At 38.1% G+C, this 24778-nt stretch overlaps 2 protein-coding genes across 20 annotated transcripts in view; one reads left to right on the top strand and one right to left on the bottom strand.

Moving 5' to 3' along the window:
- Positions 1-10304: 10304 nt before the first annotated feature.
- togaram1 (TOG array regulator of axonemal microtubules 1) lies at positions 10305-21805 on the bottom strand. Of its 4 annotated transcripts, XM_053633083.1 has the most exons (6): positions 16172-17934; positions 15650-16071; positions 14191-14230; positions 12169-12281; positions 11895-12066; positions 10305-11635 (listed from the first exon to the last, which is right to left on the bottom strand). In XM_053633083.1, exons 4-6 carry the CDS (start codon positions 12267-12269, stop codon positions 11372-11374), a joined length of 537 nt encoding a protein of 178 aa, XP_053489058.1. In that variant the 5' UTR covers positions 12270-12281; positions 14191-14230; positions 15650-16071; positions 16172-17934; the 3' UTR covers positions 10305-11371. The 4 variants fall into 4 exon arrangements, 3 of the variants coding, with proteins under 3 accessions (XP_053489058.1, XP_053489057.1, XP_053489059.1); XM_053633082.1 differs by having other exon boundaries at positions 15650-17934; XM_053633084.1 differs by lacking the exons at positions 14191-14230; positions 15650-16071; positions 16172-17934 and adding an exon at positions 21700-21805.
- The window catches only part of LOC128612714 (uncharacterized), a 25745-nt gene continuing 22653 nt past the window's right edge, over positions 21687-24778 (top strand). For 8 of the 16 annotated variants that reach the window (XR_008386785.1, XR_008386784.1, XR_008386787.1 and 5 more), the window contains exons 1-4: positions 21687-21892; positions 23728-23793; positions 23928-24097; positions 24608-24755. Coding sequence is in view for 8 of the 16 variants with exons in the window: in XM_053633076.1 (XP_053489051.1) it covers positions 23769-23793; positions 23928-24097; positions 24608-24755 (343 nt within the window). In the remaining 8 variants the exon portion in view is untranslated. Of the gene's footprint in view, positions 21893-23727; positions 23794-23927; positions 24098-24607; positions 24756-24778 lie in introns of those variants that run through there. The other 8 variants (XR_008386783.1, XM_053633075.1, XM_053633074.1 and 5 more) reach the window with 5 other exon arrangements.

Genomic DNA, 24778 nt, shown 5'->3' with positions numbered 1-24778 from the left:
AACTTGGGGCTCAAGGCAGGGAGAGGATACCCTGGATGGAGGGCACAATCACACTACGGACAAATTGGAAATGCCAGTCAGCCTACATGTATCTGGACTAGGGGCGGAAACTGGAACTGTGGGGAGAACATGCAAGTTCCACGCACACAGGCAGGATTCACCCAACCCCGGAGGTGCGATGCTAACCACTAAGCCACCGTGCCCCCACAAGAAAACATTTCCTAATATAATCATGCAGAAAGAAAGAAGAGATGACAGCTAATACTGTAAATAAATATATAACAGTGTGAGAGTTCAGCTTACAGCAGAATAAAAGAGCATTTATTCTATATTATTTTATCAATTTAACAACAAAATGCTCTTTCTCAGAATGGCAAATAATTGGAATTGGGTGACAATGAAAGCCAGTATGTTTTGTTTGCAATTGTTTAACATCCATGAGAGCAGAATATTTTTGTGTATTTTTTTGACAAAAGATCAAAAGGTAAAACAATAAAGACAATTTTTCACAGCCTTCTTTGCTCATATTAAACAAGGGTGCCAATATTAGTGGAGGGCACTGTATATATAAAACGAAATCACATCCATGTCTGCACTCTTTTATTAATTTATTCAGTTTTGATTTTACCCATCTCACTGCCTTATACTTGAGTTTAAGTTACTCAAACTATACTTGAGTTTAAGTTTCGTTTGTACTCTACTGGGAAGCTCTTTGATATGTAAACTTCCAGCACAAACTAAAATTGCATTTATATATTGTTATATATTATATATCCCACTGCACATGGAAAAAGAATTTAGTATTCTGTAGCTTTATAAATCTTTGCTACATGACTTCTGGATATAAATCAGAAAATCATTATAGCAATGTCACGACTTACTTACAAAAGTTTATTTGAGGATACAAGGTTCTGAGGAGTGCACCAAATAATCAAATAAGCTCAAACAAGATAAGTCAGCCTGCCACTTTCTCGGCCTAGTAAATATGATGAATCTCTGAAGAGTGCTCACAGGCCAAGAATTGGTTTAAATCATCTCTGCTATTAGCGAAGCCATTTGAGAAACATATTTTTCATGACTTCGCCTTCAGAAGCTCAACTTCCTCTAGAGAGGTCAACAGAAGCAGTGAATTTGGTCATGGTGTCCAATTCACCGCCTCATGAAGTAATCCTAACCAAATGTCAGGTCATTCTGACCTGAATCACACACACACAGAGGGAGAGAGAGAGATAGAGGGAGCAAGCAAGTGCACATAATCTTTCCTACGGTAAACAACAGTTACCGTCAGAAGTGGTTGCAGCAAATCAGGCAGCAGAATAACAGGGTCATAACATGAACCCCTTAATTTATTAATTAATTATCTTATTTATTTATTAATGAGTTGATTCATGAACCAGAATTTATATGGATGAAATTACTCATAACTCATATTTATTCCTGAGTACATACTCATGAGCTTGTTCTAGAGTATTTGAGAAGTATTACATAAAATAGAAACATATATATAGTAAATAATGGACAGCACATAAAGGTTGTGTTTTTATGCAGGGACACAGTAGTGCAGAAACCTTTTCAGGACCCCAGGAAACTTTTCAAGAAACTCAGGAACACACTCCTAATGAATCCCCGAGCACCCAAACAGACTATCCCATGTGATCTTTACCTTTATATAATCTTTTGTTTATATAGTGCTTTTAACAACGGACATGGTCACAAAGCAGTTCCAACTCTTTTTAGCTTTAAATCTATAGTATCCAAATAAAGTTATCCACTGTATAATGAATGAAACTTGAGTGTCCGACGGAGACCCCTCTGTTGTAAAGTTCTACAAGAAACTTTCAACAAATCCCCAGAGGGACAAAAAACAAACAAACCTTTTATCATTCTATAGTTAACCTTTTTCTGAGAGTGAAGTACTAATTATTTAATGTCACATCCAATGATAGAGTAAGGGCTTAAATCAATAAATACCGTCTATCTAATAATTTTCTGACTGGCCCAACATCAATTGACAACTTTTTTGACTAGAAGAAAATAAATCATACACACTCTGAAAAGGGTGCATACAGCACCCAGTTCTTTGTTTGTCCCTCAGGCAAGCTTTTATATACAAGCCTATGTTCATGGTGTGTACAGGACCTCTGTAGCTGGTTGCAGATTACTGTCCAGACTTTTCAAGCCTTCCTGATCTGCAGTGTCTGTGAAATAAACAGATGTAAATAAAGCTGCTGCTTTTGAGTGGTGCTCTGCTGATAGGTGGGGAGATAAAGGAGGAAGTGTTGATAGAATTGAGGATGTCCCCCCGCTCTGACCTCCCCGACAAGGCTTCCTTGCACAGAGGTGACAAGCCCTTTCATCTCTCCTCTGCTCCTCCCAGCCCACTGCACCCCACCATTGTGCCTGTATTTATGACCTTCTGTCTCAAAGACCGTGAGCCGTTCTCTGTCTGTCTCTCACTCCTGCATTGTTTTCACCAAAGCATGACATAAAGATCAGGAACTAAATTCCCCATATTAGCCACATTTGTCCATTAACAATGTGACAGATTTTCCATCTACATACAAATGTTAATGCAGCAGTTTTAAATTTTAAATTTCACCAACATGTGTAAGAATTATACTATAATTCAGCCAAACTGTCAAAAAGCTTCCCTCTGGATACTGTTATTTTGCAACAAACCTTAAACAATTACATTACAATTAAACAACAAATTAGCATCAGTCTAGGGTCTGCTAGTGCCCCTGTAAGAACTGTTACTTTCACTGCCTAGCTACAAAAGAGCAGGAGAGGGGGAGGACACTTTTAAAGAATTCTAGCCCCCAGAAGAATGGTGTGTGTTTATGGGGGTGGTGTGCCTAATTCTCTGAATTCTCTGGTCCAGACTAACAACAAAATGGACACAGAGCCAAAGAGTGGGCAGAAATGCTTTGGTGGAAGAGCTGTAGATAGGAGTCTTAGAAATTTTAAGACAATTATTTGACTTCCCTTCCTCACTGCTCAAATCAACACTCACACAAACTATATATATCAGTATATCAAATGAATTATTTTACATATAATTCTTGATATGTATGTTTGCATTTTACATACAAAAGAAGACTTTTCAAATGATCAGTATCACTATACAAACCATGGTATTGTTGCTGGATCAAAAAGTCAATCAGTGCTATCACCCAACCCTACTTTTCATGGCCCATAGCAACAGGTTAAAGGTCAGGTCCAGATAACAATGTTTGGGTACAGCTTTGATGTGCTCTGGCATGGTCCAGCCAGTGTCTCAATGCACATAAAGAGGCTTATAGGGCCAGGAAGATAACCCTAACTCATTCTTCTCATCACCTTTAACCTTTGGCCTCTGCACCCTAGCAAAAAAGATCACATTTCAGGGCTGGCCAGTTGCATTCAGACACCCCACCTCACCCTGCACCCACAGTGGGATCCAGTGGTGCAGTTTTAGGAAGATTATGTATGCTGTCAGCAAATAGGGATGTCCTGAAATGACATCAAACTGGAACATTTTACCTGAATATGTATTTTGAAAATACATTAGCAAGTAGGAAGGAGCAAAGTAGGTAAAGAATGAAAAACTGAGGTAGAAAGAGAAGAGCGATTGTGGTAGGATGTGATGGTAGAGTGGATCTTAATCATGTCTCACAGTCCTATAAAAGGCCTGGCCACCTGTCTGAGACACAATAGCACCATAACATCAGCTAAGCATCTTCAATAGCCAACAAGATTTCATCAGTCTGTTGAGAAAATACCACTGTGACCTGTACTAGTGCGTTCCACAAATGTGATTTTAATATTCATAATGAAACACGGTGCACATAAAGGCACACTACAACAATACCTCTTCCTTCTGAAAGTTTTATGAGCTGTCTCATTTTTAATGTTAACATCTGCAAATAATGGTGGTTCATCATTAGAGTAGTTTCAGGGGTCAAATAAAGATTCTAAACGGCTATGGATGCTAATATTCTTTTATTCATTCAACTTTTTCTGCCTTTGACCTAGTTTTAGCAGTTCCACAGACAGAAAGAACTTTTATAATATCACATTAGGCCTTTTGAGCAGTAAGTCTCCTCTTGTAAAATCAGTAAACTGGTTCTGTCTGGTTTCTAAGTGTAAAGAAAAGGTTGGGGATTGAAACCATTGTGGTCACTATGTCATAAAACCGAAAACTGTTCTGTTAAGACTTCAACACACAGATAATAGTTACTAATATAGATTTACCAGTGGAATTATTACATAGCTTATTCAATATAGAATTTCTCTGAGATGCTGAAATTTTGGCAGGTATTACTTTCTACAGATGGCTGTCCAGTTGCAGCATGCAAACCTATTATACAGTATAACATGATAATAAGACCGTAATAGCTTAGAAATAATAGTAATTGTATAGCTTAAACCCATAGTGATAGAAATAGTAATAGCTTAAAACACTGTCCACACTTTTCCTGAGGCCTAGATCATTAAAGTGGCTAAAATGAGGTTTAATTTGTTAGATTTTTTTTCTCCAGTGTACCATAAATCCAAAAATAAAGATAATTTTAATGTGCATTGCAGCACACTGTTTTACATCCCAATTATTTCCATTTCAGCTGTTGTATACATAGTGACTAATGCTGAATCCACAGTTGGATGCAGTTCTAACTATGGTGATGAACTACTGCTTTGTCCTTGGAAGCAGCTAAAAAGATAAAATTGCCTGTGTTTGTGTTGTCTTTCAGGGAAAAGACTGAATGATTTACACAAAGATGAGCCAACACTACAATGGCTGAACTTTTGAAAGTACACACAAAAGTGATACAAACCCTGAATAAAAAAAAAATATTATCAGATATTAGACAACACCAAACCGGTGAAGCAAAATAATTATAGCTGCTGATTAAATATTAATTCAGAATTCGAGTTTGGATAAATGCTACATATATAATACATTTCCTAAGGTTTCTAATACAGTATGTAGCCACATTAGACTTTTATCTCAGTGATAAATTCAGATTATTAGATCTGATAACACATCTACTCCCTGCTATGAGCGCTGTTATGATATTTCAGTTCGCATAGACAATTTCCCCAGAATAAAAAAAGCTTATGTTTCCCTGTTTGTTGGTAATTTAGCGCCTGGGTGAAGCCCGTTTCAAGCAGTGTTAAATAAACAAAATGTAACGGGGTTTTTAGGACAAAGTGCATGTTAAGTTTTCAGCGTCAGTGTACTGAGAAAACATTCAAACGGCCTGCGCTCAGCAGTTGTTTCAAACCAAACAGGCGAATACACACTTACCTCCAGTGAGTTGAACAAACCGCTGAAATACTCCTGTGTTTGAAGCGAATAGCCGGTAGTTCACATAGCTCTGTCCGATGTGCGTGTCAGCCGTGTGCCCTGAGCGCGGCCGGATGCTTAACACCAATACGCGTACAGGTTCAGGATGTCGCTCAGAGGAACCCCCTCCCACATCGTGGAGATGGTATCTCCCATGATTGAGCATCAGACACACGCAGAAGATACCAACTCCGTCAAGGGGGCGCTTTGAAAAAACCAAAGCTGCTGTTCGTACTCAGATAGATAGATAGATAGATAGATAGATAGATGATAAATAGATAGATAGATAGATGATAGACAGATGATAGATAGATAGATGATAGATAGATTGATAGATGATAGATGATAGATAGATGATAGATAGATAGATAGATGATAGATAGAGAGATAGATGATAGATAGATAGATAGATGATAGATAGATAGATAGATAGATAGATCACTTTATTCATCCCAGAGGGAAATTCACATATTACAGCAGCACAGAGTTATAAAGTGTACTAAGAGTAGTTTAACATTATAAATTAAACAAAATAAGAATATTTTATTATTATTATTATTATTATTATTATTATTATTATTATTATTATTATTATTTTATGAAAACAGTCTAAGAGGGCAATGTGGTAGTACAGTGGTGTGTGAAAATTTGTAGATTTCAGCAGCTATTTAAAAAATAACATAAACATAACATAATATCTAATAACCAACTATCCAACTGCTGATAGCTTAAAGGTAGAGTTTCGGTCACTTTCAGTGATTTTAACATGCACCCACACCCTAATTTTCTTAAATTAGGTTAAGAAAGATTGTTCAGCGTATAAATAGTCCTGCTGAAGTGCAGTCTGTTTGCAAGATGTCTAGTAGCCTGTTATTAGTAGGGAATAACTGGAATAAAGTTGGCTTGACGATGGACGTTCGATATTCACAGATATGCAGAAATTATGGTACTGTCTCTAAAGTTACATACGACATTGTTATACACGTTTCTAACTTCAATAGCATTTGAAGGGAATGACTTACAGTCACACATCCAACAGTAAAGTGTTCATCTAGGTGTCAGGTATGACACACATCTTTTAGATTTCCGATATTTAACAAAATAAGCTACTAAATCACATGTAAATTTGACATGCATTTCATTACTGAATGGGCACATACACAAAATATACCATAATTTAAAGCTCAATAGCATTTGAAGAGAATGACGTACAGTCATAAAACGTACAGTCACAAAACCAACTGTAAAGTGTTTGACTAGGTGTCAGGTATGACGCACACCTATTCGCTACAATTAATACCTTAATTTATCCCTTTTATCGGGTACATGTATGTCCTTTTGTTGTTTACTGACAAGTTAATTTGTTGCTATGCACAGTTTGTCAGCCACCTTCTACCCTGGTATTAAGTGGCAAAGGGTGACCATAGTATCACCACCAGATATTACTTGGATGGTGGACCATTCTCTGCACTGCACTGGTACATGGTACTGACATGGTAGTGTGTGTGTGAAGCTGGAATAATTGTATTAGACCCAGCAGCATTGCACAAATTTCAATAAGTCAGGGTTCTCCTTTATATAACATCAGGGGGATCTGGGAAATTCTCTGCATGGAGACCTTTCAGGTGATTATTCAGTCACCTTCTCGACATCTCGGAATTGGACTAACTCATTCCTATACTCACATACTCACCACTGCAACCACTGATCCAGAATGCAGCTACACATCTTGTTTTCAACGTTCCTGAGTTCTCTTACATTGTCAACTTCCCTCTTGGCTTCCTGTACCTATCCACATCAGATTTAAAACATTGATACTTGACTACATAGCCAAAAACAAACCAGTCCCTGTACCTGAAGACAAAGTGTTCCCTTCGAGCCTCTAGCACAGTTTTAACCCACCATCCCAGGTAGAAGCAAGTCATGCATCAAGAGTCTTCTCTGTGCTTGCACCCAGGTGCTGGAATGAACTGATCCATTTACACTAATGCAGAACCCACTGAAATACCACTGCCATGTCAATGTCACTGCTGTGCTGAAAATGGTCCACTGGTGAAATAATATCTGGTCAGCAGTGATCACTGGTGGTCACTTCACACTAATGGACAGGGTTCATTATACTTACTGTATATATACGGTATCTAAAATTATATTACGTATGTAGAAATACTAACCAAATTAGATAAATGAAGGCAAAAAAACCTGTTTTAATAAGTGAATTCATATACTAGATATCCTCCAGATACAAGTGCGTGCTACTACCGTCTATCTTATGAACAGTATGCAAATACATACCATATGCAATAGGCATACATGCTTATATTGTATTTTTTATTGTTGTGAAATATGTATTTTATGCTGGTGCATGTTCTCGTGTCTAATTGCAGTGCAGGACATACTAAAATAACATTTTCCCTACATTATAGTTCCAGTTTCATTGATAATCGCTCTGTGTCTCCTCTGGACAACAGCTTCAGACTTTTTTTTTGAAGTATGATTACACCTCTAAATAACTAAATAAGCCACAGAACTTTCCAATACAGTAAATTATGTCTATCGCTAAGCTAATCGAGTTCAAACTAACGTTAAAAGGTTTGATAATTTTAGCATTGTTATAGACTAACCGATGGAACAAAATTATGTTTTGTAGACCTGACCACAGGATTAATACTAGATGAAACTTAAACTTGTCTTTATTCCTTTACTCATATCAGAATAAACAAATTATGCAGAACTTTGAACCAGTGTGTGTATGAAATATGTGGATGAGGCGAAGAAAATTAATTTGGCACATGGAAAATGTTCATTTTTGAGAAAATGACCCATGAATGTAACACCAGCAATTTAACAGGACCCTAGAAAACAGTTAATCTTTTAATATGAATCATTACATTATATAGGAATTGTTGACTATATGGCCCTAACCCTGGTCATGTAGTTCTCCCTGTCCTGCACATTTGAATGTTTTCCCTTCCCCCAACACACCTGACTAAACTAATCAGTTAATTAACACTGAGTTGAGAAAACACTCAGATGTACAAGGACATGGAGTACTCCAAGAACAGTTTACGGAACCTGTGATATGGACGACTTAATACGCTTTCCAATGACATACGATTCAGTTTGGAGATATTTAAACATCTGTTGTATTTCTGTTAGAGATGCAACAATTGCACAACTTTGATATATCCTAGTAATGTTTAACGAGTGAACTGAATCGAGACAACAATCATAAATCGATTATTATCTACTATATTTTTCAATTATTGTTGAAAAAGGACAGGTATATGAAAATATTATATGTTGTCGTGTGTATTTCATACTATACTACATCCCCAACAGGGTTTTTTTTCACTCTTAGTCCCTGACCTAGTGACCCAGGATGTATTTATTGATAGTGAATTCAGTTGAATTCCTGACTAAATCTGCATCTGCAATGCCATACATGTAAACATGTCATCCATCCATCCTTTTTCTGTAGCACTTATCCTACACAGGGTCATGGGAAGCCTGGAGACTATCCCAGGGAACTCAGGGCACAAGGCGGGGGACACCCTGGATGAGGTGCCAATCGATCGCAGAGCACAATCACACTGGGGGAGGAAACCAGAGTACCCGGAGGAAACCCCCACAGCATGGGGAGAACACATAGGGCAGCGTCGGGAATCAAACCCCCAACCCCGGAGGTATGAGGTGAACGTGCTAACCACTAACCCTCTGTGTGCGTGTGTGTGTGTGTATTTATTTTTTTAAATTATAGATGTTATTAAACATTATTAAAATTAAACACACCAACCAATCACAATTCATGGCCATCCTGTGGCAACTTAATGATTGTACATGCACAATGAATGTGAATTCACCATCAAATATTTTGCGTCCATCCATTTTCAGTGGTTGTTGCAAAAAAATAAAATAAAAAATAAATCCAGGAGATAGTCTGAGACTCCTCCTATAAATCTACCCTACACAATGCTGTACAACCTCAAAACACATTAAACACACTTATCCAGCCTGAAACGCAAGTTGTATCCAGGTAGGAGAAGCTGGATCAGGTCCAACTCCACCCCATGGACTTTTTCTTCCGTAGTAAAGGGTATCTGGACATCCAACCATCGATCCTTCCATTTTCTGTACCTCTTAGACTACACAGGGTCACGTGGAGCCTGTCGAGGCGGTGGAAACCCTGGACAGGAGACAGCCCATCACAGGGCACAATCACAAACCCATTCACACACTACGGGCGATTTGGAAATGCCATCACAATGCATGTCTTTGGACTGGGGGAGGAAACTGGAGTATCCGGAGGAAACTCCCGAAACACTGGGGAGAACACGCAAACTACGCGCACACAGGGCGGAGGCAGGATTCAAACCCCACAGTGAGGCCACTGTGCCCCCTAGTAGGAGAAGCATTATTAACCAAGCCTGCATTACTTATAATCTTCAGCTGATTGGTTGAGCACATTTATGTTGTAATTGGTCAGAGTAACATGGAAATTAACAAAAAGTCTCACAACTTGATTAGTTGATAGAAACTAATTGAAAAAAAAAAAACAAAACCTACACATTTGAATGGATGACATGTTGGCATAAGAAATCTAAATGCAGTGGGCTCCTGGCACGATACTGAATTACAGTATTGAATTATATAGTCTTTAACTGAATTAAAGACTGGCACGATACTGAATTACAGACCTGGGCATGTAGACTAAATTCACACGTAGACTAGAAAAATATCTATTAGCATGAAGCTAGCTTTCATCATATGGTTTTGTTTTGCCTGTTTACCATCCACCAAAAATATGGCTGCTTAACATCCAGAGTTAATTTCTGTATACATCAAAATAAATCTTTTTGTACTAGAAATATAGTCTTTTCACTCCCCCTCTATATTTGGTCATGCAAAAAGAGATGCTTATCAGTTAACAAGTCGTTATAGAGTTTTCATCTCTACACACACACACACACACACACACACACACACATAACACATTACATACTGCAATATAATATAGCATACATGAAGCTAATACTGTGCCATCACACTTCATAGCTATACAAGTCACATGACACAAATATTACATTCTGCATCGTTGCCTCAGGATGTGTCAACATTTTGTAAAACTCACAAAGAGCAAAAAAATATTAAAAATAACCGCTGATTTCTGACAGAACATGACCGTTATGTTTCTTGCCACACGTTACAGTTGACATAGACCTGTGGAACATACAGAAACTCTTCTCCAGGCACTCTGAGCATCCTGGACATACCTGCAACTCTATCGACAAGGTCCAGTTTAGCCTTCCCACTGAGAAACTGCGCCTTTGTGCAAAACGGCTGAAGAAGTAGAGCGTTGTCTGAAAGATAAACGAAAACAAAGAGAGAGATGACATACGAATTTGTTTCTCAGAAACTTGATTTGAATTCTAAACAGAATGATCATTAGACCTAAATGAATCGCACATCATACACACGAATCACGCCTTTCAGCTTTTCAAATTACAAAACTGGCAGAAGTATAAAAAGCTCTTCTATCTCGCTAGTGCATCCCTAAATATATAGTAGCAGCTCATTCCCACGGACTGGTATGCAGGATAAATGTATAAAACAATAAATAAAACAAAAAAAAACAAACAAAGAACAACATCTTTTTATTTCATAATGTATAATCACTGATATAGTGAAATTTCCCATAAGGAGACATTTATTTAAAATGTAATAGACCAAGCATCGAGTGTCAGCGCTTTATAAAAAAAAACCTATAACTTTTATGCCATGGTCTTCAAGACCACCTGGAGTTTCTGGTTTCTATATAACATGACAGCTGCTTTTTTGTTTGTTTGTTTGTTTGTTTGATTAATTTCAAGAAAAAGCAAAAGAATAAAAACATTTTTTTAAAGAGGCTGGTGAGGGAACGACTGTTGATGCTGTGATAACATGAACTTGTCTGGCAGATGAAGTTCGTCAACATTAAACGTAACTATAAACTGTTTAAAATATGACGTGTCTCTGTGTCAGGTTTCGTTCCTTGTGTACTGCATTTCATTTTGCATAGACCTCGAAGTGCAGGAGAGAAAGGAACCCACCGAGGTTATTGATCAGAGTGTGTATGGTGCCTGTCGCAGCCGTGTAGATGCCATTATTCTTCAAGTTGAGGTGGTTGTCCACTACAGCTGGGACGAGGATATAGACCGCTTGGGCCAAGTTGTCTTTAAGTAAGGTGATTATCTTCTGTAAGGCTTCCAACGCATAGAGGTTCACTTTGCTGTTTGACTCCTGCAGCCGTTCTTTAAAAGCATCAAACACCTGGGCGAAATACAGAAACAGTAACACACCTATACTATCTATAGCTTAGCTGTTCACTTTATTATATAAAAAATATTAAGTAGCTTTTGGCCATTGGCCCACGTGCATACAGCGGCCATCTCTATCCGTTAAACAAAGTCTTCCGTTTGGAAACCCCTTAGCTTTTGAATATTTATATTCTCCCAATTTATTCTCTCTTATACAGATACTTCTTAAAGCACACAAAGAAAAAAAATCAAAAGATGTCTGAATAAATTACCGGGAAGATGTTGCCCATGACCATATATGGGTTTTCCTTACAGTCAGCCACCAGCTGATCGATGCCCTTGATGCGTTCTTGGAAGTCCTTTGAAGCCAGCAGGACCTTGAGCTGCTTGACATACTCAGTCTTGTCCGCGATGCTGCGGAACTGAGCTTTGTTCTTGTCTTTGCTGAAATGTAGAACAAATGCAAGTGAGAAACACTGGAAAAATCAACCAACTGGGCCTGAAAAACATTAACCATTTTATAATCCCCAACGTTCAAATATTTACCTGCTGGAAATCTGAGGCTCTCGAGTGAGAGACGAGGCATGCACCATTCTGCCGCCAGATATGGAGAGCCTGCCTCGAGCTGAACGAGTGTCCTGAGGCATCTCACCCGGTCCCTAAAAGATCACGATTATTAAATCAATCAATCTCCCCACTGCTGTCGTGTGTGAATGTTATTACACAGCAATCAAATAAACGAGGGCTCTGATCTTAACAGACGAATAGATACTACTGTAGACTATCACCGTGCACTTAGATGAACGGATGTTCCGAACAGACACCTTGGTCTTCAGAGTGACGATGGTGTCCCTGATGGTTGCCAGGTCTTTGAGAGGAATGTATTTTTCCACCATTTTATCAAAGTCTCAGTGAGAAGACAAGAACAGTGTCAGGGTCTTGGCAATCTTCTTATAGCCTAGGCCATCTTTATGTAGAGCAACGATTTTTTTTTTCAGATCCTCAGAAAGTTCTTTGCCATGAGGTGCCATGTTTAACTTCTAGTGACCAGTATGAGGGAGTGTGAGAGCGATGACACCAGATTTAACACACCTGCTCCCCATTCACACCTGAGACCTTGTAACACTAACAAGTCACATGACACCGGGGAGGGAAAATGGCTAATTGGGCACAATTTGGATATTTTCACTTAGGGGTATACTCACTTTTGTTGCCAGCGGTTTAGACATTAATGGCTGTGTGTTGAGTTATTTTGAGGGGCCAGCAAATTTACACTGTTACACAAGCTGTACACTCACTACTTTACATTGTAGCAAAGTGTCATTTCTTCAGTGTTGTCACATGAAAAGATATAATCAAATATTTACAAAAATGTGAGGGGTGTTCTCACTTTTGTGAGATACTGTGTATACATATATAAAAAGTGCAGATGCAGTTAATTTCACAGTGCTCCATCTATGTTCATCCCACATAATAAAGGCTGTAACTCAAGGATTTTCAAAGACAACTGGCGAGTATGCTGTAAAGGAATATGCCACCTACTGTTTTGGCCTTCTTCTTAACAGCACCACCCTACAAGAAGCACTTAACCTCTTTCAGGATATGTCTATGTTGTTCATGTCAGCAAACAATTCCAATGCAGTTATGGCAGCAAAAAACTCACTGGACCAAAAAATCCTGAAGTCCAAGCCTACTACTATGGATGAAAAACTTCCACCATATGTAGAAGACATGGAGAGGAGCAGCAACATCAAGACTATATGTGGCAAATCTCCCTTCACACGTTTATTCAGTGGTGTTGTAGAGAAGACCAGGTGTACACAGACAGAGAGTGGCAAAAAGAATGAATTCTACTGCCCAGGGATCATTAATGTCCTCATGAAAAATAAAATGTTCATTTTCCCCCTTGGAGTGGCATATTGCTTAGGGACCTGAACAGATTCTCTAAAGAGAATACTAAAGAAATAAAAACAAGGGAAACAAATTGCCATGTGAAGCAGTGGTTCTCAATAGTGAAGAATCACATATTACGCAGAAAAAGGTTCCTGCGACCTGCAGATTTCATTACAAAGATGTTTAACTCTCTGCAAGGAAGGTACACACAGCATCAGATGATGCATAATCTTGATAGTCTGTCTCAAGGAACATCTCCAAAGCAACAGACCATTAACCAACAAGAAGAGCAATGGGCCAAGAGATCCCTATCTCAAAGACTAGCAAAGCATCGTTCAAAGTATTTTGATCCACCAGAAGCAGTGCCCCAACCAAAAAGACACAAGACAAAGCAAACATCTGAGGATCATTCAGAGGACACATCAGCCCAGGTATTATGCAGTTCCCAATCATGTCATAAAGCTTTTGTTCACATTAATTCATATCACCTTTTATATTATATTCAAATATCCCATTGCAGATCCAAGCTCTGTGGTCTAAGAAAGCATGTGAGATAGTCATTGCCATCACACAGTCAAAGGACAAAATAGGTCTTATATCCTGCATCATTCAGATCTGAAAACACTCCAGCCACATAAATGGCTGGTGGGGGAGGTAAGAAAAAATTATACATACCTTTGGGAAATGCTTTGTCTTATGACAATTGAAAAATGATCTGTGAACATAGAGGAATATATTAATTTATGTAAAGATGACAATGTTAAGCCATTGTTGAGTATATTGAATCAATGTTAATGAAACACTAGATGAGGTAACTATAATTTATTTTTTATCTTTTGTTCTTAGACAATCCAAAGCTATTTTCAAGTGGCGGTGAATAACAGAGGCCAGGGAAACAGGATTTTTATATTAGATCACTACACAGCGAATGTTATACTTCATGGAGAATGAGAAGAAGTACGTAGAAACAGTCTCTCAAAGGTAAAGATTATCTTTATCTTTAATAATTCAATTCAATTCAATTTTATTTGTATAACGCTTTTAACAATGGACATTGTCTCAAAGCAGCTTCACAGAAACATAAACACAGGATACACATTTTAAGTGTGTGAATTTATCCATAATAGTTTAAGGCAGTTACATAACAATGAAATGTCATAGGTTTTTTATTTTATTTAAATTTTTTAATTTCAGGTGTACTTTGATGACTACAAAGGAATGATAAGTTTCCTGAATGTCAACGGGAATCATTGGATATTTTTGGTGAATACATTTTATAGTCCTTTTTTAATATACATGAGACACTGTTATATTACTCTATTCTATAGAGGATGTTCATAATTTGGTTGGCTTGAAAAATCACATTGAATAAATGTTCAGATGAGCCAAGACTATTCAAACACCAACCATCAAAATTCAAATATAAACTAACCCGTACAAGGCCATATGCTTTTCACTGTGTCTACACCACACACAAGAGTCTGGAATAGTTGAATGAATGAATGAATTAATTAATTCATTAATTCATCCATCCATCCATCCATAATTTTAACTTTCAGGCCAGACTTTTTCAAACCGACCTCAAAGTTTTTCTACAAAACTTTGTTTTGTAGTTTCATTCTAGTTTCATCTAATTTTTTTTTAATCTTGCACAGTATCTCCATGCAGCATCCAGCCAGGTGTTTGTGGTAGACCAAGCAGGACATGATGTAGAAGCAAAATCCATGCATGCAGCCCAAGGTTATAATCGTAAACGAAAACTAATGAAATAATGAAAACTAGGTGTGAAAAAACATTGTCATTAACTGAAATCGAAATAAAAATGAGGCATTACAAAAAAACGATAACTAACTAAAACTGTATTGTCTGTTTGCAAAACTAACTAAAATAAAATACAATTATAGAGTAAATGTCCTTAATTTTTGTCTTTGCCAATGTCTTTCATAGAGCAAATATCTTTCAGAGTTGATATTTCTGACAGGGAACCCGGAAATTACGACATTCCATGCAAAATTGAACACAGTATAGTCCATGCTCCTCGTCTGGCATCATGGCGGTACCGAAAGTTGTAAGAAAGCGGTAGAGTCTTATTTGGGTTTACTTTGAATATGACTGTATACTTTGAATATATTACTTTGAATATTCACAACTGGTGTTCCACAGGGGTCAGTTCTGGGTCCACTCCTCTTTTCTATCTACACTACATCTCTAGGGCAGGTGATTGAGTCTCATGGCTTCTCATATCATTGCTATGCTGATGACACCCAGCTCTATTTGTCCTTCCAGCCTGACGATCCATCCGTCTCTGCACGCATCTCTGCTTGCCTGTCGGACATCTCGGTTTGGATGAGGGAACACCATCTTAAGCTCAACCTGGCAAAATCTGAACTTCTTATCATCCCAGCCTGTCCCTCAATCAACCACAACCTCACTGTACAGCTCGGCTCAACCACACTCAAGCCAACCAGGATGGCCAGGAACCTTGGGGTGATTCTTGTTGACAGCCTGACCTTTACAGACCACATCTCAACAACTGCACGGTCCTGTAGATTCACCCTGTACAACATCAAGAAAATCAGACCCTACCTCACCGAACAGGCTACACAGATACTAGTCCAGGCTCTTGTTATCTCAAAACTGGACTACTGCAACTCACTACTTTCGGGCCTCCCAGCCAGCTCCATCAAACCCCTTCAGATGATTCAGAATGCAGCAGCACACCTCGTCTTCAAATAGCCCAAGAGAACCCATGTCACACCCCTCTTCATCTCCTTCCACTGGCTTCCTGTAGCCGCCCGCATCAAATTCAAGGACTTGATGCTCACCTACAAGACCTTGTCTGGAACAGCACCCTCCTACCTCAACTCTCTCCTGAAGGCTTACGTTCCCTCACGCAATCTGCGATCGTTTAGCGACCGACGTTTAGTAGTTCCCACTCAGTGTGGCGCAAGGTCCCTTTCCAGAACTTTCACACTAACTGTTCCTCAGTGGTGGAATGAACTCCCAACCTCAATCCGGACAGCAGAATCTCTCACCATCTTCAAAAAACAGCTAAAGACCCACCTCTTCCGTGAACACCTAACCAACTCATAAAAAAAAAAAATAAAATAAAAATTCAAAAAAAATTTTTTGCACTTACACCTCTACTCTGTGCACTTTGCTTCTTCTAGAACTCATTTAATGGATCTTGTATGGTGGCACTACTTATATTGTTCTCTGCTTGATATATTGCTTCGCTTGTATTTTTTTTTTCTCCATTTGTAAGTCGCTTTGGATAAAAGCGTCTGCTAAATTAATAAATGTAAATGAATAAATGACTGTGTGTCAGATAAAAGCAAGTGCCTTGCAGTGGAAGGTGGTGAAATATGTGGACAATTTATTAAAGGGAAAAATCCCACGAATTTGAAAGTACATTTGAGAAGCGCGCACAAGGAAGCTAGCCTAGCTTACCTTAATAAGGTAAAGGAGAATGCCACGCCCCCTTCCCCCGAAACAGAAGCTAACCCCGGTACAGAGCTAGGCAGCATGACGGAGACAACCGTAGGACAGAGAACACTACAGCAGTGCTTTCACTGGCGAACTGATAGCTGCTGGTTAGTAAATACGCAGGAACAGCACAAGCAGGAGGAAGCGCTGGTTAATGTGTTTATTGATACTGGGATGTCTACACAACTGTGTGAGTTGCCTTCAAAAAGTTCGCCACTTTACTCGAACCAAAGTTCAAAACACCTGGAGCTGCAAGAGTCAACAACCTTATTGGGGCTAAGATGGATACGGCAAAGCAGAAATTAAAAGAGATGTATAAGGATGCGAGGAAGCTGAGCCGATGTGTAGATGGTTGGAGCAAGAGAGGATTAACAGCATCGTTCATGGGTGTGTCAGCTTATTTGTGCCCATATGTACATTTTATGTACTGGTGTTATTGTTGAATACATATTTCTAAAATTGTATGATGTTTTTGTTGAGTTTTTATTACACAATACTTTTTTTGACAAAAGACTAAAACTAACACTAAAACTAATAAAAACTAAACTAAAACTAAGCATTTTCAAAAAATAGAAACTAAACTAAACTAGCAAACCCCCTTTAAAAATGAATTAAAACTAAACTGAATTTGAAAACATAAAGTCAAAACTAAATAAAAATAAAAACTAATGAAAAATGCAAAACTATAATAACCTTGATACAGCCACTAGATTTCAGTAATATTTTTAGCTTGTTATATACTGTACTTACAAAGATGGGTTACAAATTAGAAAAAAAGCATGACTGCTTAGCCCCTAGTGTGAAGAGGCGCACTTCTTTTTGATGTGTTTTCTTGTCACTGGGTATTGAATGGTGAATGATATGCTGTGTCCTTTTCTATCATCGGATCTTTAGTAAATTAAACAAAAAATTAGATTTTGGACCAAACTGTCAGCGCTCTCCAGTATCATCTTGAAAATGTAAAAATTTAGAAATATATTTTGAAAAAATTATGCTCTATCCCTCCTGTTGGTGTTCCAGAGACTTGGCATAGATCTTGCAGATCTCTGGATCCTTAACAATTATTTTCGTAAGAACTAAATGACAGGCTTCGAGTCTTTTACATTGTGTAAGTATACTAGTCTTCTCATAAGGTTTTTTTTTTAAATGCTGTCAAATCCTTACAATAATTTTACTTATTAACTTTTACTATATGTAGCAAGCAATTCACAATAATTGTTAAGTGTAAAGTGAGTGAGATATGTAAAGACAATAGTTACCATGTACTACATATACAGGAAATTAGTAGGCAATAACGTTTTAATGTTTAATGTTATCCTGTCAATCATTTTGATTCGCTTAACACAATGTTTTTTCCTACTCATTTTGTGTTTTATGCACTAAAACAAAATGGATATTTTTGCCTTTCTAATAATATAATTATATTTATATGGCCTGTAAAGAGAACAGAGAGCACAATGCAGAACATTCAATTAAATTGACTAACAAAGTGGGTCTCTTAAATAAAAAAGATTCACAACAACATTTATTGTTTGGATTTTGTACTAACATTTGGTAAACATATGGTTAAAAAGGTTAACCTTAAAGTAGTCTAAATCACAAGAATGTGTTTTTATTGCTTTTGGGGCCTTTTTTGCTTTATTGGGGTAGGGATGGTGTAAAATTGACAAGGCAATATAGGATAGAAGAGTGGGGGTGTGATCAGGAAAATACCCTATGAGCTGGGAAACGAACCCTTCACGGTAGGAGAGAAGCAATTGATTTGTCACCTTTCTCTACAGTTAAACTCAACAAAGAATTAACAAATAAATAGGTTATTTACATGAAGAATGTTCATGATTTTCTTTATTTACACTGCCTAGAGAATACTTCAAGATGAGAAGAAACTGCCTCAGTAAATGTGACTGGGTGGGCATAAAATGGAATGGAGGACAAATTAACCATTCCACACAACAGGACTGGTACAGCTTTGGAATGTTTGTCATGCAGGTTGGATTTCCTCATTAAATTGTACAACATAAAGAAAAACAAAGAGTTTATCGTATAATAATCTCTGACACAGTTCTTAGAAATTTGTGGAGCAGAATGTTGATTTAGTTCAGTCTTATAAGAACCCTGGAGTGTGCCTAGACAACAAACCAGAATGCAGCAGGTAAATTGAGGCTACACAGAGGAAGGGTCAGAGCAAACTCTACTTTGTGTGGAGGCTCAGGCTCTTCAATGTTTGTTTGATGTAAATTATGCAAATAGTGTATTGAATGTGATTCATGGATTTAGATGTATGTGTTTTGTTTGTTTGTATGTATGGCTGCTGTTGTGAAACAATCTCCCCTGGACAATAAAAAAATTAACTTATCTTGTCCTATGTAGATGGAAAAAGAAGTTGTTGGTGCTTTTCCAAATATCCCTTGCCATTTGATTATAAACTCATCCAAGGAGCACATGGAACATCTGTGACTGACAATGGCAGAGGAACTTCTGAAAGCCTCAGGTAATTTATTACTTGTACAAAAAACGCCTGTCATTTAGACCAGGGTTTCCTAAACTTTTTCGGGGCAAGGCACCCCAAATGGCATTAACATTTGACCGAGGCCCCCCTTTTGCAAGATGTCTTTAAAACACATTAAAAATACAGACTTCTGAATATATCCCCCCCTTTTTTTTATTAATAATGATCTCTTTCATCTTTACATTACATTACATTAGGAATTGATTGTGTGTGTTTGTCTGAGAGTGAGAATCATGTATTTATTTATTTTTCACACCAAATTGTTGAGGCCCCCCGGGTGCCCCCTGGCGGCCCCAACTTTGAAAACCACTGATTTAGACTATGGTATAAAATACAGATTTTTATCACAGGAAAACCACAGATTTTGTAACATCATACTAAGTAGTAGTATTAAGTAGTAAACATGGTAATGCTATTTACAGTATGTACCATTTACCAACAGAGCTAACATATAACTGCATGTTTTCAGTATTCAAGAGGGGACATTACTGCTCATTATGTGCTGCCTCAAAACCCCCAGGGGGTGGTGCAAAAGCATTTTGGGTGGGTAATGTAGCAATGATTATAACATTTTTATGGGCATACCATTTTGTTTACATGTGTGTTGTGTGTGTGTGTGTGTGTGTGTGTTTAAGAGATTGAGTGAATGAGAGGGAGAGAGAGTGAGAGAGAAACTAATTGATTACTGAGCAACTTGATAAGTTTACTATTATCTTTTTTCAGATTGAATGTCACTGAGGTGGTTTCATGTGGCATGCCTTTCTATGTCAGAGAAGCATTTCAAAAAGGCTCAAAAGCTTGACTGGAAGTGCTGCCTATGTAAATAATTTTGAATTCCTTTGGCTCCCATCCACAATCTAAACATGTACATAAATAAATGAAAAGAAAACAAATAAAAATGTTTGAAATATTAAAACATGCGTGGACCATCAGTTCTTTTAATTATTTCATTAATAGGACATCTACTTTTTTGGGGAAAACCATTCAATCTAGCACAGGTCATTTTGACCCCATGTCAAAACAAATTTCCCGCAAACAGTTTGCTGAAGACAAGCAGACTATGGATTACTGGAACCATGTCCTGTGGTCTGATGAGACCAAGATAAACTTATTTGGTTTCAAATGCTAATTGAGCTTAAATTATGGTATATTTTGTGTATGAGCCCATGCAGTAATAAAACACATGGCAATTTTTATATATGATTTAATAGTTTATTTTGTTAAATATCAAAAATCTAAAAGGTGTGCATTATAGCTGACACCTAGATGAACACTTTATAGTTGGTTCTATGACTGTAAGTCATTCCCTTCAAATGCTATTGAAGTTAGAACATGTTTAACAATGTCATATGTAACTTTAGAGACGGTCCCTTAATTTCCGCATATCTGTGAATATGCGAACGTCCAATGTCAAGCCAACTTTATGCCAGTGTGGAACTAATATATGTGTATATATCAACTGTGGACCGCGAATAAAACTGCAAACAAGTTTCCAAGCTTAAGCGCCTCAAGTCTAGACTTAAACGCCTTGTGTGCTGCTTTACAGTCGGCGACTGCGCTTTTTGTAACGCTGCTAATGCACAGCAACGCTGGTATGTGATGCCTGAAACTGCATAGCGGTGTGTTTGTGTTTGTTCAAGTTAGGCTCACAGTACACAAACCTAAAACCTAATAAAAAATGTTTTTTTTTTTTATCTCAGTAAAATTTACTTGTGCCTTAAATTTGACAAATATGGATCATTGAGTCAATGGGGCATGCCACTTGATAATAACCCGCCACAAAAATACTGCGCCTCTTGCACTTCTTAATAAGTACTCTCTTTACTTATTTATTGCTCGAACCGGACTCTTTCCGTTAGCAAATATTTTAACCATTATTATCTCTCTCTCTCTCTCTCTCTATATATATATATCCATCGGTGTATATATCTTAATTTTGAAGCTGTGATCTAAGAAACACCATGCCATCGCAGAGGCGAAGTTCCTGGAACTTCTTATAAGAAATCACTACATGTAATACTTCTCTCAATGTAATACGTGCATTTCTTATATCACTGACCTTCCACACACACAGCAATACACACTGAGTTCATAAAATTCTAATTCAAAATTATTGACTCCCTTCCATAGAGACAGCAATACATGATGACTTCATAAAATTCTAATTCTAAATTCTTGATGATTCCTACCAGTCAGTGGTAAAGCTGCATCGATCTTTCTCTCTGCACAATAAAGGTCAAACTGCCTGCGCGTCAACACAGACTTCAGGGTGAAACATTTTCAAGAGCTTTTTCTAAAAGCTTTAAAGACTCGCGCAGCCCAGCCAGGAGACGCCAAATTGTCGTGGAAATTAGACAACACTTGCAGACTCGTCCTCTGAAGGTAAAAACAGGTTTATTACAGAAAGATGGTTAATACAGGATAGAATAAAGCAGGATAGAATAATGAGAGAGCTCTGAAGCTCTTGTGCTGAACCACTACTATATATATGAAACGCAGAGCAATTACTATGCTGTGAATACATCAGAACTTCAGAAACCTTTCACGGTTCAACTGAATTCATCATAATACAGACATAATGAAGGCGCTAAGGCTGTTTTTGCAGATATAAAGTATCCTGTAGTCAAGCAAGCTTATTTTAGAGTGAAATGAGAGTCGTCCTGGTCAAAGGAATATTTACAATAAGTGTGAAATGGTTGTCAATGGGTCGTCATCGTAAGTGTCGCTGGGAGGATCTGATACCCAGTCAGGTTTAGTATACAAGTCAGGTTGGACATCATAGGGATCGTACACAGTCTTTGTCAACATCAGCGCTTGGTCATTAGTGATTTCAATGAGCATGATTGTTGATCAGTCCTGCATATCGGCTTGGAGGAATTTTAGCCCGTTACTCCGTACTGAACAGCTTCAGCTCTGGGATGTTGGTGGGTTTCCTCAATGAACTGCTTACTTCAGGTTCTTCCACAACATTTCTATTGGAAAAACTTAATGTCAGGACTTTGACTTGGCCATTCCAAAACATTAACTTTATTTTTCTTTAACCATTCTTTGGAATGACACATGTGCTTGGGGTTGGTGTCTTGCTGCATGCCTCACTTTCTCTTGAGATACAGTTCAGGGACAGATGTCCTGATATTTTCATTTAGAAATCTCTAGTATAATTCAGAATTCATTGTTCCATCAATGATGGCGAGTCGTCCAGGCCCAGATGCAGCAAAACAGACCCAAACCATGATACTACCACCACCATGTTTCACAGATAGGATAAAACTCTTATGCTGGACTGCAGTGTTTTCCTTTCTCCAAACATAACACTTCTCATTTCAACCAAAAATTTCTATTTTGCTCCCATCTATCCACAAAACATTTTCCCAATAGCCTTTTGGCTTGTCCATGTGATCTTTAGCAAACTTCAGACAGGCAGACAATGTTCTTTTTGGAGAGCAGTGGCTTTCTCCTTGCAACCCTGCCATGCACATCATTGTTGTTCAGTGTTCTCCTGATGGTGGACTCATGAACATTGACATTAACCAATGTGAGAGAGGCCTTTAGTTGCTTAGAAATTACCCTGGGTTCCCTTGTGACCTTGTGGACTATTACACATCTTGCTCTTGGAGTGATCTTTGTTGGTCGACCACTCCTGGGCAGGGGAACAGAATTTCTTGGTCCTAAATTTCCAGTAAACAGTCTGCCTGATTGTGGATTGGTGGAGTCCAAACTCTTTAGAAATGGTTTTGTAACCTTTTCCAGCATCATCAACTTTTTTTCTGAGGTCCTCAGAAATCTCCTTTGTTTGTGCCATGATACACTTCCACAAATGTGTTGTGAAGTATAATATTTTTGTCTCATTTGTTCAATTGGGACCTTTGTCTACTTTTAGGACATCATAGAAAATCCAGTGATGTTTTAGGTCATAATTTTACAAAAATATAGAAAATTCTACAGGGTTCACAGACTTTCAAGCACCACTGTATGTTTTTATTTACGTTTATCTGGCCTAGACATTAGCTTTAGCTCCTGCTGGAGCAGCGCTCCTCAGCTATGTCCCTTTCTCTTATAAGACATTAAGAGAGTGGGTCGTAATTAGAGTTTGTTTCACAGGCAACACAGAGATTTGGAAATTACTTTTTGTTAGAAACTTTTCTCTCTTTACGTGTATCATAAAGCGATGAAATATAATCAGCAGTAGTATTTATCACTTTCTCTTTGTGTTTCAGGATCTCAGGTACACAACACGAAGACCACCCCTGTTAGTGACATGTCTGAGGGAGTAGTTGGGAGAGGTTAGTGCAACATGTCTGCTTTTGTAATAAAAATCCTTTTAAATGTTTATTGTGAATTTTATAATTGACTTTTGACCCTAAAAATGAAAAATGGACATCTCTTCGTTCAACCACCCCCCCACACCCCCTGGCAGGAGTTTTTGGCTCCATGGTCCTTCCAAGCCGACCCGAAGTGGCAGCATGTCCTGAGCAGGATGAGTCCATAAACAAAGCCTCATGGGAGCCACCAGCTGGAACATATGGCCATTCTGTCTCTGGAAGTCATGTTGATTGTGATGACAGCCCAGAACCTGATGAGGCAACGGTGAGAATCTTTCTTGGTCAAGTAATATAAAAAATTCCACATTTACTGTTTCTCAGCATTCACTCTAAGCTTGATCCCAACTGTCATTAGTATAACATGTTGCTTGATTAAAACATTTTAAGGGATTGGCTGTAATTTTAGGGAGGTTTTTTTTGTGCATATTGTTGTTCACATATTTACTGCCGTTTCAGTTCTGGTTTTGCGTTGGATGCAGAGCTTGCTCAGTACTCCTCTAGTTGTCGCTTAATTCGAATTTAGTATTGGGTACTGCGTAGAATCCCAAGGCTTCCTTCCTGCTTGTCATTCAGCATTCATCAAACCAAAACATTTTGAATGCCCCCTAACTTTCTAGGCATGTGTTGAAGGATATTTTGCCACCCAACTGAGGGGCATCATCAGTAAAACTAAAAAAATTTAATAATGAATGAGAGGTGAAATCCTTCCAGATTACACTGCAAGTCCAGTAATCTCTTAGTACTACTCCTGAACATTTCAAACCTGTAATTACAGGAGAGGGTGAAGCTGTCCAAGATTGCAAGGGATAAGATGCGCCAACATTGGCTAGAACAGCAAGAAGCCCAGCCTACACCGCGAATGAGGCAGAGCCTTAGACATGTAACATCTGAAGTGACCTCAGATGAAGCAGCATCTCTGCAAGGTAAGAGTTTGACTCGCTGAATG

The sequence above is a fragment of the Ictalurus furcatus genome, chromosome 9, assembly GCF_023375685.1.
Source record: "Ictalurus furcatus strain D&B chromosome 9, Billie_1.0, whole genome shotgun sequence".
In the NCBI taxonomy this organism is placed as follows: Eukaryota; Metazoa; Chordata; class Actinopteri; order Siluriformes; family Ictaluridae; genus Ictalurus; species Ictalurus furcatus.
Note: the sequence above shows the minus strand (reverse complement) of the source record. Positions and strands in the feature narration are given on the sequence as shown.